Raw genomic sequence first — 13,280 nt, 5'->3', positions numbered from 1 at the left:
GCAAAATATTAATGAGGATGGGGGGAGGGAAGGCACTTAATGATACACTTTCTTCAATGATGAATACTTCAGATCCATTTCAGTGATGAGAAATGTGCCTTAACGAGGCAATTAGTCAAGACATAAAAGCTGTAAAGCAATTTAATTAACGCTACTTGGTACATTTTAGGACATCGCTTGAAGATTACAATTCACAAGTGAGTGAACAATGTGTCACTATAGTCTAGACTTGAAGGAAGATCCTTTGGTGAGGAATTCCTAACACTGTCCTATGCACTATGTGATGTACTACACAATAAGAACCCACATAGTAGGTAAGTGTTGGATTTAAGCTGCAGTCCTAAGCTCACTTTCCTGGGAGCAACGGAACTTAAGTCTGAATAAACTTACATAGGATTGGGTTATTAGAGAGTCCCGAGTCCCCACTCAGGCCTTAATGGGTAACTTTGAGGGGATCACTTTCTGGAAAACTAACCACCCTCTTGTAGGGGGGTGGGGATATGCACCCATTCTATAGCAAAACTGTTAGATAACAATGCAATAAGTGAATGGAGCAGACTCTGGTTGTGATTTTTATTTTTTCAAGGACTGTATTCTTTTACCCAAATCGATGTTGCAGAATAGCCACAGACAGCATGGAAAATAGTTATCCATCACCAGTGCACATGGACTTATTTGCTTTATTTATAAAATAAATTTTGAAGGCTTTGAGCAGCATAGACTACAAATCACTAACATCTATGCAACAGAGTGTTCCTGAGACATTTTTCCTTAACATAATTGCTACTGAAAAAATTTACAACAGAGTCTCATATTTTGTATGTATTTGAGAGTTGAAACTTCCTATGTACTAGGCTAACCTAGCCTTATATGTAGAGAAAACGGCAATATTCATTGGTTTATTTCTTGAATACTTTGTTAAGTTGGTAATTTACCCAGTTACAATAATACATTGGAGCGGTTAGGTTTTCATATAAGGGAAGAAGACAGAAGGCACATTATATAGATGTATTAAATAAAATTTAAAAAATGAAAATATTTGGTATCTCTTTTGGTATCTAAAATATTTGGAGTTACATTTGGTAACTCCCAAATGTGGATAATCTAAATAAGAACAAGATTGAATATTGAACTTGGCTGGCTGCATTCAATTATTTAATATAACCTGGCTAGCCACAAGGGGGTCAGGTTGTGTGATAAAATATACTTTCCACACTCAAGCCACTGTCTGAAGAGAATAACCTTCTTCAGGAGAACATGGAAGTTAATCACCCTGATTCTAAATAGTAGCTGGGCCACTTAGCAATAGTATCTGGGCAGTCTAGTGTAGTGGGCAGAGTGTCAGACTTGTGCAGTGATGATCTGGATCCTGCCAGCTAGGGTGTCATACACAGTGCCCATCAAGCCAAGAACATCACAGGTCCCTGACTTTCATTTCTATTATATGTTAACTGTCCATTGTGGTGATGGAAGGGGATCAGACAGAAACACTTGGATGGGATTTATGGTGTAATGAGCAATATACAAAGCTTCTAAGTCCTTATTTATTAGGCAACAAATGTACTACTGAAATACGCAGAAGCTGATTGAAGAACTGGAAGAACAGCAGCAGAATACTCCAGCATTTCATAAAATGGGGCAAGAATGAAACCACACCTCTTTACTCAGTAGGCATTTAACACTGCAATGCTAGCTTCACTGCAAAGTGGGTCCAACTTGCCATCACCTCCTGAGAGAAGGAGAAAAAGAAAGCATTCAAACATAAAAACGTTGTGGAAACTTCTCGGTTTGCTACCCTCCCAAAGTCAAAGTTTGAATTGCACCCAAAATCTGGTAAACCTACCAGAGAGCGGCAGAAACAACCTATGTCTCTTCTATCACTGATTATATGGATAGATTTTCTATTACTGTTTATGATACTGTTTTTTTTTAAATGAGTGCTATTATTATGTGTGTGCTGCTTTTCTTCTACTGTTTTTATTTATTGTGTTTTTAATTGTATTCATATTTTTTTTGTAAGCCATGTTGGGCACTCCATTTTTTGGGTGGGGGGAAAGTTAGGACAGAAATATCTTACATAAATGAATATATTGGTTAGAAACCAGACTTGTTTTAAAACACACATCATTTCTGGATGGATTCAAATTGGACCCTATTTGTACTTACCAAAATCCAGGTCATTAATGTTGCACTGAAACACCATCTCCCCATTCACAATGAGTTGCACATCATTCCAATCTGGTATTTCTTCAAGAATTACCTCATGTCCGTCTGCTTTCAACACAGCTACAGAAAATAGTAGACAGGAGATAGTGTCAAATTCCACAGCTCTTGTTAGGATTGGATAGTATGAATGTACCTCAAGCCAGCTGAAGAGTGCAATCCTAAGCATGTTTACTCAGAATTAAGTCCAATGAAGTAAGTACTCCCAGGTAAGTGTGCACAGGATTGCAGCCTAGTTCTTGTAGGACTTATTGTAACTTCATTGGGGTCCCAGGTGAGAGAATAAAGCATTTTATATTTGTTGTTTGCATTTCGGCAAGGAAATGGAAACTCCTGACACAGATTTAAATTTATAACAACTAAGAACATTCATTTACATAAGGAAAAACCAATGTATTTTCAGAAATCATTCAAAGTAGGTCTACCTCACAGGTGTGAAAACATTCCTGTTCAATTGAGGTGTACCAATAACCTTGCCAATGGGGGAAAAATGCTTTTGTAATGCTCTGAAAGCTACCAGGCCCTGTAAGCCGCCAAGTGTGCTCAATTTACATGAAGGTAAGTCTGAGGGGAGAAGGTTGAGGGGGTACCATTTTCAAATGGAAGAGACAGCTAGTTGACAGTTCAATGCTGTTTTTCCCTGAGACTGTGTGTGAGAGTTTTACCTGAATTCTCATTGTGAGGAATACTCACAGTTTGAGTATTGGATAAGGCCATTTTTGACAGTGTGTGAAGGAAGCATAATCAGCATCATCTTTGCAGGAACAGGCCTTCTCCAGGCATTGAAAATACTTAAGGAGAAAACTGAAGACTTACTAGGAAGCTTTCAGTTGTGATAATGGAGGAAGGGGTTGCCCTGAATCTCACTACAACACTGTTACCAGCTCAGACCAAGGCATGACTTAAATGTACATTGGACTCTGCATCCTTCATTAGGTCTAAAATCCATGGTTTGGTGGTGCCTGCAAAAACTTTCTTGCATCATTCTGTGTTTCTTTCTTATTCACGACACATTTCTTTTAATATTTTATTGCAGTGACCTTTCCTTGCAAATGTAAGGACAGATAAAAAGAAACTTGGAGGGTGTGTTAATTTATTTTGTAATTTTGATAACGTTTAATGTCCACATCATTTTAATTCCATTCTGTTTTTCCCATTATTAAGTGTGTATAGAGAATGAATACAAAACCCAAGCACTTTAGACTGGCAACACTTGTAATCCCCATTTCAGAAGAAATCTTTTCCTTCGGAAAAAGCAGACAACGTTTTTGTTTTGCTCTTGTTACAACTTTTACATGCCAGCATGTGTCCACTTCACTGTTTAATAAGAGCCACATCTCTCTTCAGCCAGCTGTGAATGAATATATATATTCATTCATTCAATTTTAATTTAACTTATTCATTATATATTCATTATATATATATATATATATATATATATATATATATATATATATATATATATATATATATATATATATATAAAATATTATACATATATTCATTATATATTCATAATATATATTCATTCATTCAATTTTAATTTAACTTATTGAGAAACTACAGAAAGTTCCCCAGCAAGAAGTCCAATTAATGTGGCTTGCCAGTTTGGAAGAGGATTCAACAGCTGCTTTTCAGTGCTTTCTGAAGAGGTTTAATGGGCAAATGTAATCACTGGTCCTCCTAGGAACGTATTTACAAAATGCAAAAGGTACACAGTAAGAGATACACTCCTCTTGTGCTGCCATCTCTCCTATTTATGTAAGGTATTTCTGTTCCCCTTCTAAAATGAGTGCAATGGTCCTAAAGAGAAAACTACATTAGATTGACAGCTCATTGTGTGATCCACTGAGGACTTCTGACCATGGCTTAGTTCACTTGTTCAATGCTTAATTATTGCAACATCAAATAAGGGCCTGAAAGTGGGAATTAACTGACCATCACTGGTTTACTTCTACAAATGGCCTTTTCACATCACCTCCTATAATCTCTCATGCAATTCTGATCAATGAAATCAATTCACACATTCAGCTACCAGTCTTCAAGTACAATCCAGAGGAATCAAATGATGGTTGGGTATAAGGGCAGCAGAGGCCCTGATCTTGACTAGGAGCATGGCAGAGGCAAAGGTTTGAACTAGCCTCCCTCTCTCCATGCCATGGTCCTGAAAAAGATTGCTTCCTCTCCCCGTGATTCCTATTTATGAGAAGGTCTGAAGCACACAGGGGCCAAATTCTATATTTAATATAAATGCAGAGATTGGCTCTTACACAGCTACGTTACAAATGCAGATGTCACAGTCATCTCCTGGAGCTTGAGCAGTTTGCCTAGTGCATTTTTCATTTGGCGAGTTCCTGCTAAGAGGAGGTTGAAGATTGCTGCCTTATAGCCAGAGTGCACAGTTATTAGAGTGCTGGACCCAGACAGACCTAGGTTCAAATTCCTCTTCAGCCATGAAGCTATCTTGGTGGCCTTGGGCCAGTTACTGTCTCTCAGCCTAACCTAACCTAACCTAACCTCTCAGCCTCACAGGGCTGTTGTGAGGGTAAAAGAGTGGGATAAGGCAGTGTAGCCTGGGGTCAGCACCAGTAGAGCAGGTGCCCTCAGGATTAAGGGGCTCCTTGAGAGAAAAGGCTCCTTGTGAGTAAGGGGCTCCTCAGGAGTAGGGGATAGGTATTGTCAGGATTCAACCCTGAGGCAGGAAGTAGGGCCTGAGAGAGCTCACCACCTGGGGTTGATGACAGAACTGGAAGGAGTGGAGTCCTCAAGGCTGGCTGCTGGGTTTATGAGAAGCCTAGCAGTCAGAGGGGGCTGGGGCTCCTGGGGAATAGCTGGAGCTAGCCTTGGTGAACCCTGGGCCTGGACCTCACCTGAGCCTCACCTTGGAGGGGCAGGAGTTACCTATCAGTCAAGGGAGGAGCCAGCTATCAGCTCCTGGGGGGAATAAGAGCACTATCAATTGGACCAGCATCAGGGTGCCCTGGCAGATCCAAGGAGCAGCTTGGGGAACAAGAGGCACTCTGGGCTGAGGGTGCAGGACCACTCCAGAAGACCCTAACTATGGGACTGTAGTGATAGGGCCCAAGGATACTAGACTGGCCCACCATCCTCCTGCCAATCTCCAAGGGAACCAAGGACCTGACCTGCACCCTTCACTCCTGGGGCAGCATCGCTGCCGCTCCTACTGACCCACATATCTTCAACCCTCAGAATCCTGGCATCTGGGACTGATACCATGGCCAGCTGAGCCAGAGGAATGATGGACTTCTGAACTGTGAACAAAGCCTAATTGAGGGGCTTGGAGCCCAGTGATGTAACTGAGTCCCAATGAATGGTAAATACTTTACAAAAATAAATAGCTTCTGCCATTATGATCAGTGCTCTCAGTGGTTCTTCTCAAGACAGGGTAGGTCCTTCTCGCTGCTGCCTTTGCCACCCCAGGAGGAGGGGCAAGGGGTGACCATGGACATACAGTAAAATACACCATTTTGAGGACATTGGGTGAATGAATCATATTAATAAAATAAAATATGGGAGAAAAATGAACTATGAACAAAGAAGTTTGTGGTATATTCAGTATAATTCTGTCTTCTTTTTTTGTTTAATGAACTTCATAGAGAGACTGATAGCAGGTGTAGGGCCAATGAGCAGCCAATAGTGGGGGAATGCTGGGAAAGAGCATCACAGCAACAGGCACCTCCGCTAAGTATGAGGAGGGGCTCCAAGAACGCCACACACACAACACGTCACAGGGATGCCACAGCATTCCCACCTTCTACAGAAGTGGAATTGGCAGCAAAGGGGCAAAAGGAAATATCTGCAAGGTCCAAGCTCCCTCATCCCATTCACAGAATACTTTTTTGAGCAGAACAGGGCAGAAAGATAGATCCATTGGAAGATGGCAGCTTTGGGAAAACGTATACACAAGTCTCTCCATGGCAAGGGTTTGAGTCCCTGAGGGGGCATTTACCGCTTGGAATGTTTTTGACAGGCTGGGACAAGTCGCAAGGGGAGCCTCAACAGCACACAGGCAAAACAGGGTGCTGGTAGCTGACTGCAGGCTGGGAGCCAAGCAAGACAGGTTTGAGCCCAGCCAAGGAATGTGCCCATAGCAGCAAGGCACTCAGCTTTTGCATGACTGGCCAGAAAAACCCATAGCAAGGACAAAAGACGAGGGGGAGGAAGGTCTAGAACCCACACCAGCTACTTGTCAAAGCTGCCCTCCAACCATCCAGCCAAGACAGAGTGCTCCATCCTGCATTTAGCATCTTGCATCACTGCAAACAGGCACACTTGATTGGGACACCATAGCACATGGACCTATCACAGGGCATCAGTCAATCACTGGGCTGGCATGTGACAGGGTGCCTATTGCTGCAGCCAGTCTGCCACGCACAGAGACCATGCTCTTTGCTTCATCGCTGGCAACTACAGGCATAGCTGTTGGTATGCTGCCCCTCCTGTCACTGCCCACTATTCATGATGGCAGCAGAGAAAAGGCTCATGATCACTGAGAACCTACCTCCCCCCCCCCCTTGGAGTCCAAGAGTCAATGGAGTGAGAATGCTGCAGCCCCTGGAGGCCCTTCCCACCATAGAGTCCCACACTGAGGCTAGCTGAGGTAAGAAACAACCAGGATGGGAAGAAGGGATCCCTATCTGCTAATAAGGAGCTATTAAGGGTAATCCAGCCAAAACTGTTTTAGTGAATTGTGTCAGTGATAGAGCAGCATCTGTAAGGGAAACACACAAGTGGGATGCCAACCATTTCAGCCCATCAGGGCTGTGGTGACACTGCAAGCTATCCAACAAGACAGCCAAGTAGCAGGTGGCAGTGTAGTCTGGGTTCACCAATTGGTTCACTCTCTGTTATGGAGCCCACAAAGCCAGGTGCCTGATTGGAAGGAGTAGGTCAGCAACCTTAAAGAGCATCAGCTGGGCTCACACTGGTCACAGAAGGCAGGGAGACTGTAGACTTCCCTTGGGGTTTTCACTGTGTTTATTTTTTATTTATTTACAAATTTATACCCCACTGTAGCTCCATCACGGGCATTCAAAGCAGCTTTCAAATACAATAAAAATTCAGCATTATACATTTTTAAAAAAATAAAAATATTAGAAACTCCTAAAATCCATTGAGCTGCCTAAAAATCTCATTAAGAGCCAAGAACAATAAAAGCCAAGAGGGCTGTGGGACAATTGCTTGGGAGGAGCTGTTGGAGGTGTGGCCCAGACACTATATCCTTCCCTTCTGCTCCGTGCACGCCCTCCTCTTCCTCACTGAACACTGACCTTACAAGATGGGTCACAGCAGGGCTCTGCTGGCGACACCATCTTTACCACATGGCACACGCAGGACAAGGCAGCTCCAGGGCCTTGTTATCTTATTGTAACCTCTGATCATAATCAGATGCTGTAACATATGCTTCTATGGAACTGTGAGTAAATGACTTTCTTTTGCAACTTCAACCAGCCATTGTCTTTGTTTTTTATTAATTAGCAGTCAGCCAGGTGTGGGAGCTTCCCTGGGGTTGATTCCCAGCAAGGGGGGGGGGTCTGCTGCTGAAGCTACTCTGCTTCCCCCCTAAAGAGGAAACCAATTTTTTAAGATTCCTCCAACAGGAGCAACCAGGAGAAACACAGTAACAAGGAATTGACTACAGCATCAGCCACACCTGTTCTCTGAAATGGGATGGTTGGTTGGCAACCTTCAGTCTCAAAAGACTATGGTATAAACCTACAGTGCCCAGTATTCCCAGGCGGTCTCCCATCCAAGTACTAACCAGGTCTGACCCTGCTTAGCTTCTGAGATTAGACGAGATAGGGCATGTGCAGGGTAATGCATTGTCATCATCTGTGAGGGTGAGTGTTGACAACAGGGTGTATGTGTATTGGGGCCCTGTAGGGGGAGAGAGCATAGCAGCTTGGACATTAACTTTTCCTCTTGTGAAAGGGGGCTGTAGTGGAACTCTGTAGATGACAACTGTTCAGCCCCCCTGTGACAATGGTGCAGCCCTGAAAAACAAAATGTTTTTTTTGGATTCAGATGAACGTCTGGTCAGCAATACCAATGTTTGGAGTCCCTGGCACTCCCTAAAAGGGAGCATCTCTTAGCTGTTGCAAAAGTTCAGGCAATACAGTTGACAGCAGAGACACTCAAGGGTGAAGGGGGGAGCAAATAGAGACATGAGAGGAACATGTAGCATAAATATATTGCAGCATGGGGAGTCCTAACCTCCTTTGCTTACCTATGTGGGGTGCATTGTGCTTGCTTCCCCTGTTGGGGTGGTGAGGTATGGGTTCCACTTGGGTGTTCATGTGTGGAATCCTCCTGGGTCAGACTACTTGTAATAAGAATTCCGAGAAAATAAGTGTCAACAAAATATCAGGCCGTACATGTTGTGAGGGACTAGAGGTGATTCCTGCAAAGTGTTCCCTTTATGCGCCAAGTGCCCTTTCACCATAGTTCCCATCACTCAAGTTCCACTTTGAGAGAGGCCCCACGCTGCTCATCTTCTCCGCTGTCTTCTCACTTGCAGTGGCTTATACACTGGTTTGTATGATGCAATTTGCTGCGAAATGTAGTCTGTATGTAATGGTGTGTTGTGGGGCAGTGGGCGGGGCAGGGAGATGACAGGAGGTGCCATTTTCTGCTCTTGTTTCCTTCCCCATTGTTCATTATAGGCTTCCTCTTACCTATGCCTGCTATGTCTTTAAGGTTGCATTTTTCTAGTGTGTCTGCCATCTGAAGCAGGGTTAGGATCTCATATACATCAACTCTTCCTTGTCTCCTCCCATGCCACACTCCCATCTTCTCCTTGTTTTGGCTTCTCTGATAATGGAGTGGTGCACTGTGGAACATCTGTTTACGGGAAGGTTTCTGATTGCACTGTAAGGCAGTGGCATCACTAGGATTCATGTCACCTGGTGTGGGAGGCCTGCAGTCACCCCATGCAGTGGGCAGGGCAACACCCCAGATGGTGGGCGTGGTGATGTACCATTGCCCCACCCCCACTGGTTTTTTGGCAGTACCTTTTGATAGAACATGGATATTTCAATGTGGTTTGTTTCATTGCATTCTGCATGAAAATACGCATTGATTGATATATAACATGATGGGATTATTCCTCCAAATTCTGATTTTAGTGATTTTGAAAACTTGTACAGTGTCTCTCTCTCTCTGTCTCCCACACACAAACACGCCCAGTCAATTTACTAACACCTTATTGCAGCAGTTCTCATACTTTTAGCACTGGGACCCACTTTTTAGAACGACAGTCTGTCCAGGACCCATTGGAAGTGATGTCATGGCCAGAAGTGACATCATCAAGCAAATTAAAATAAATAATTATAAATAGTTAAATTAAAATAAAAGAAATAATTAAATAAGGGGGAGCCAGTCCTGTTCCAGGTGAGTTTTCTCTGTAGTCTGCTTGCAATAAGTCCCCCCAAAAAGAATCAGTGAGATTTCCAGCCCTCCCAGTGCCCAGTTTAAAGTCCTTCTATTTCAAGCACATCTGGCTTGACCCACTTGGCTTTACAAGTCTGAGAGCCCAAGCCTATGCCTGTCTACTCAGAAGTAAGTCCCATTAGAGTCAATGGGGCTTACTCCCAGGAAAGTGTGGGTAGGATTGGGCTGTGAGGAAAACTGCAAGTGCAAAATAGAAAACATTCCCCTTACCAGTTCAAGCCTCTTCCTTGGTCCTTTCTAGTGGGGGGGGGGGGGGCTGCCTTCTGGGGCTTTTGTTGCACTCCAGTCCCATCCGATCGGGACCATTCTGGTGTCCTCACATTCTTTGCCTGGCCTGACCACCAGCCAAGGCATGTCTGCCTACTCGTGAGTAAACGCTACATGAGGCTGCTTCATAGGGCTCCATACACTCGCAGCTGGGGGGGAGGGACCTCCTCCTCAGGTGTTTTTGGGGTTGCACTCATTGGATCAGGACCATTCTGACCTTTTTGGAGTCCTCTCAGCCTGCCCTTTCCGACGGACTATGGCAAGTGCACCTACTCGCAAGTAAATGCATGATATGGCTCACTTTCACTTTCCATAGGACTCCATGCATTTTTTCCTTCCGGTTTTTTGGCCATAACTTTTGAAGGAAAGGAGCTATCTCAACCGGGTTTTTTGCATTGTGTTCCGCTGGTCATTCTGCATCCAACGGTGTATGGCATGACGCGGTAGCTTGTAAAGGCGCAATTTTAGCACGTCACGCCCTCAGGGCGTGTCACCGGGTGCGGCCCACACACCCCCACACACCTCCCTAGCGACGCCACTGCTGTAAGGGAACCCATAAACTTCACATTAGCAAGTTATTATTATTATGAACAATGGGTGGTAACTGCACTAAAAACATGCTGTTGAGACTAACTTGTTTGTTGTGACCCCATGCGGTCACATTTCCCTTTCAAAGTCTTTTCAAATCTTACATAATTCAGATGTGAGACTTACACTGATATGCATTTATGGTCCATATTAAAAAAATTACCCTTTCACCTTGTATTCTGCATTAACCTATTTTTGGCCAGCCCACAGGTGTACACATTTGATCCCTGTTGTGTATATGCAACATTGGGCAGAAATGGCTTAAAACCATTCACAAGCAAAACTAATGGTGCCAGGTTCTTCGTTATTTTCTTCCTTTATAATTTTTTAAATAAAGTATTGAAGATAAAAATACAATACAAAACCCACAATTCTCTCTATAAAAAAAAGATTTTCCTTCAGAAAGAATTGGCACTTTGTGTATTCTCAGGAACTTTTTATCCATAGTCCTTTTAATGTTCTTTCTGGTGGGTGTGGGACTTTCTACACACGGTTTGGGGCATCAGCATGAGATGCCAGTATTTTTGGGAAAAGGAATTGGTAACCTCACGATGAACAGACTTTCATCTATTTCAGCCATTTTTCAACTGCTGTGCTGTGGCGCACTGGTGTGCCGCGAATGGTCTGCAGGTGTGTCGTGGGAGTTGGGGATAGGGTCATTTGTTAGTAGGGCCATGGGGGGATGTAAGCCCCCCACTGGCAGCATGATGTGCCTTGTCAATGGTCTAAAAACTGATGATAATAACTGATAATAACGAGGTATTTATATACTGCCTTTCTGGTCATCGGATTACTCCTCTGACTTTATATGACTTTATATTCCTCTGACTTTTGATGGTGTGCCATGACCATTTTAGTACCTTGTCAGTGTGCCACGAGATGAAAAAGGTTGAAAATCACAGATGTATTCGTAGTAAGGGAAAAAGTGGCAGAAACTAAGGGCACAAGCCTAAGCAGGTCTACCCAGAAGTAAGTCCTACTGTGTTCAGTGGGACTTCCTGCCAGGAAAGTGAGGTTAGGGTTGCCGCTGGCGACCTTCCATGTCTCAGGGTTCTATTGGAGGCGGGGCTCCGTTGCTGGGGCGCAGCTGGTGCCCTCTTAGAGGCGATTGCCCCTGTGAGTGCAGCCGAGAGGTTCCCTTTCATCTCCCGGCCGCTCGCACGCACCTTGCAAGCCCTGCAAGCGGAAGGTCCTGTGCTCCGCGATGCCGCAGCTCCTGTAGGGCCCGTACCTGAGCGTCACCAGCGCGTTCTTCGGCATGGCCGGCCAGCTCTGGGCTCACCGGGCGGAGGCGCCTTCTCAGCGGGGGATGCTCTGGGCTGGGCTGGCTGGGCTGGGCTATGCCCTGCGGAAGGGAGCGACTGGCCGGGGAGTGGCTGCTGCTGCTGCCGCTGGAGGCGGAGCTCGGCTGCCCGGAGCCTGCGTTTGTGTCGTCCACGTAGCCATGGTGAAGTCTCCCTTAGGGACGTGATGCCACAAAGGACTGCTGGTGACGCCCTCCTGTGTGTGTGTCAGCCCAATCCCAGCCACACTTTCCTGGGAGTAAGCCCCGTTGACTCTTGTGGGACTTGCTTCTGAGTAGACACCCAGAGGCTTGGGCTTTGAGTGTGTGTGTTAGGACTCCAGAAGGAGGCAGTCAGGGTCAAGCACTCTGCCCATGCTTAAACACTTAGGCTTGGACTAAGATACAGGCTGCGTATCCCTTATCCGAACTGCTTGGGACAGGAAAGTGACAGGATTTTGGATGTGTCTGGATCAGTGGTTCCCAAACCTTTTAACACCAGGACCTACTTTTTGAAATGACACTCTATCACAGCCATTTTCAGCAACCACTTTGTGCCGTGGCACACTGGTGTGCCGTGGATGGTCTGCAGGTGTGTCACGGGAGTTTGGGGGAGGATCATTTGTTAGAAGGGCCACTGGGGGATGCGAGCCCCGGCTGTCAAGGTGGTGTGTCTTGTCAATTGTCAAAAAAGTGAGGATGTGCCTTGACAATTTTAGTGCCTTGTCAGTGGGCCGTGAAATGAAAATGACTGAAAATCGCTGCTCTGTTGGGACCTGCCAAGGTTTACCAGACATGCTAAAAAAGGAGATCTAGAAAAAATAATTTATTTATTTCTAAGTAACAATAACCAGAAAAAAGACCCTCAAACATTTATCTCCCTGTATTTACACATGCTTGTAAACTGCAGGAGCTCAGCTCCTTGCAGGGCAATTAGCAACTATCTTGCAAACTGCAAGAGCTGAGCTTTTTGCAGGGTAATTAGCAGCTATGCTCTCTGATTTTTGACTAACCTCAGGGCGAGGCCATTAGTTATCTGATCTTCCATCACCCTTTGGCGACCCACCAAAAATCAGGTCCTGACACACAGTTTGGATTTCTCAATAATTGCATAAATATAATGAGAAATGCTTCCTCTTGCTCTTTTCACTATTACCCATACGGGCGTCTGCTGGCCTCTGATATTATGAAACAGTGCCTGTATACCTTACAGCCTGTGCATGCATTGTCGGTGGGAATGAGTACAAGAGCTTCTAGTGTTCACTCTACAGAAAATTTTGAATATTCTCAGCCTTTATGAATATTCTCAGCCTTGGGTATTGTAAGAGATGTGACAAACAGATGTTGTTTTGTCCAAAATAAAATCCAGAAGTTTGCTCTTTGATATATTTTTTATTGACTACAGATTTTGAATCATATTTTGAGTGAATTCTATCAACTACCAGTTCAC

The 13,280-nt window shown here is 44.4% G+C and overlaps 1 protein-coding gene across 1 annotated transcript; it reads right to left on the bottom strand.

The window, feature by feature from the left end:
- Positions 1–1,664: 1,664 nt before the first annotated feature.
- C3H10orf53 (chromosome 3 C10orf53 homolog) lies at positions 1,665–11,808 on the bottom strand. The gene is made up of 3 exons (XM_066622631.1): positions 11,715–11,808; positions 2,167–2,286; positions 1,665–1,729 (listed from the first exon to the last, which is right to left on the bottom strand). Exons 1-3 carry the CDS (start codon positions 11,806–11,808, stop codon positions 1,665–1,667), a joined length of 279 nt encoding a protein of 92 aa, XP_066478728.1.
- Positions 11,809–13,280: the final 1,472 nt, after the last annotated feature.

Source organism: Tiliqua scincoides, chromosome 3, assembly GCF_035046505.1.
Source record: "Tiliqua scincoides isolate rTilSci1 chromosome 3, rTilSci1.hap2, whole genome shotgun sequence".
NCBI lineage: Eukaryota > Metazoa > Chordata > Lepidosauria > Squamata > Scincidae > Tiliqua > Tiliqua scincoides.
Note: the sequence above shows the minus strand (reverse complement) of the source record. Positions and strands in the feature narration are given on the sequence as shown.

Excerpts from the sequence above, each read along its gene's own strand:
- C3H10orf53 (XM_066622631.1), bottom strand. The coding sequence starts at position 11,808 with ATGCCGAAGAACGCGCTGGTGACGCTCAGGTACGGGCCCTACAGGAGC. Across the intron at positions 2,287-11,714 it reads CCGCTTGCAGGGCTTGCAAG|CTGTGTTGAAAGCAGACGGA; the intron begins GTGCGTGCGAGC and ends TATTTTCTGTAG. Across the intron at positions 1,730-2,166 it reads CATTAATGACCTGGATTTTG|GAGGTGATGGCAAGTTGGAC; the intron begins GTAAGTACAAAT and ends TCCTTCTCTCAG.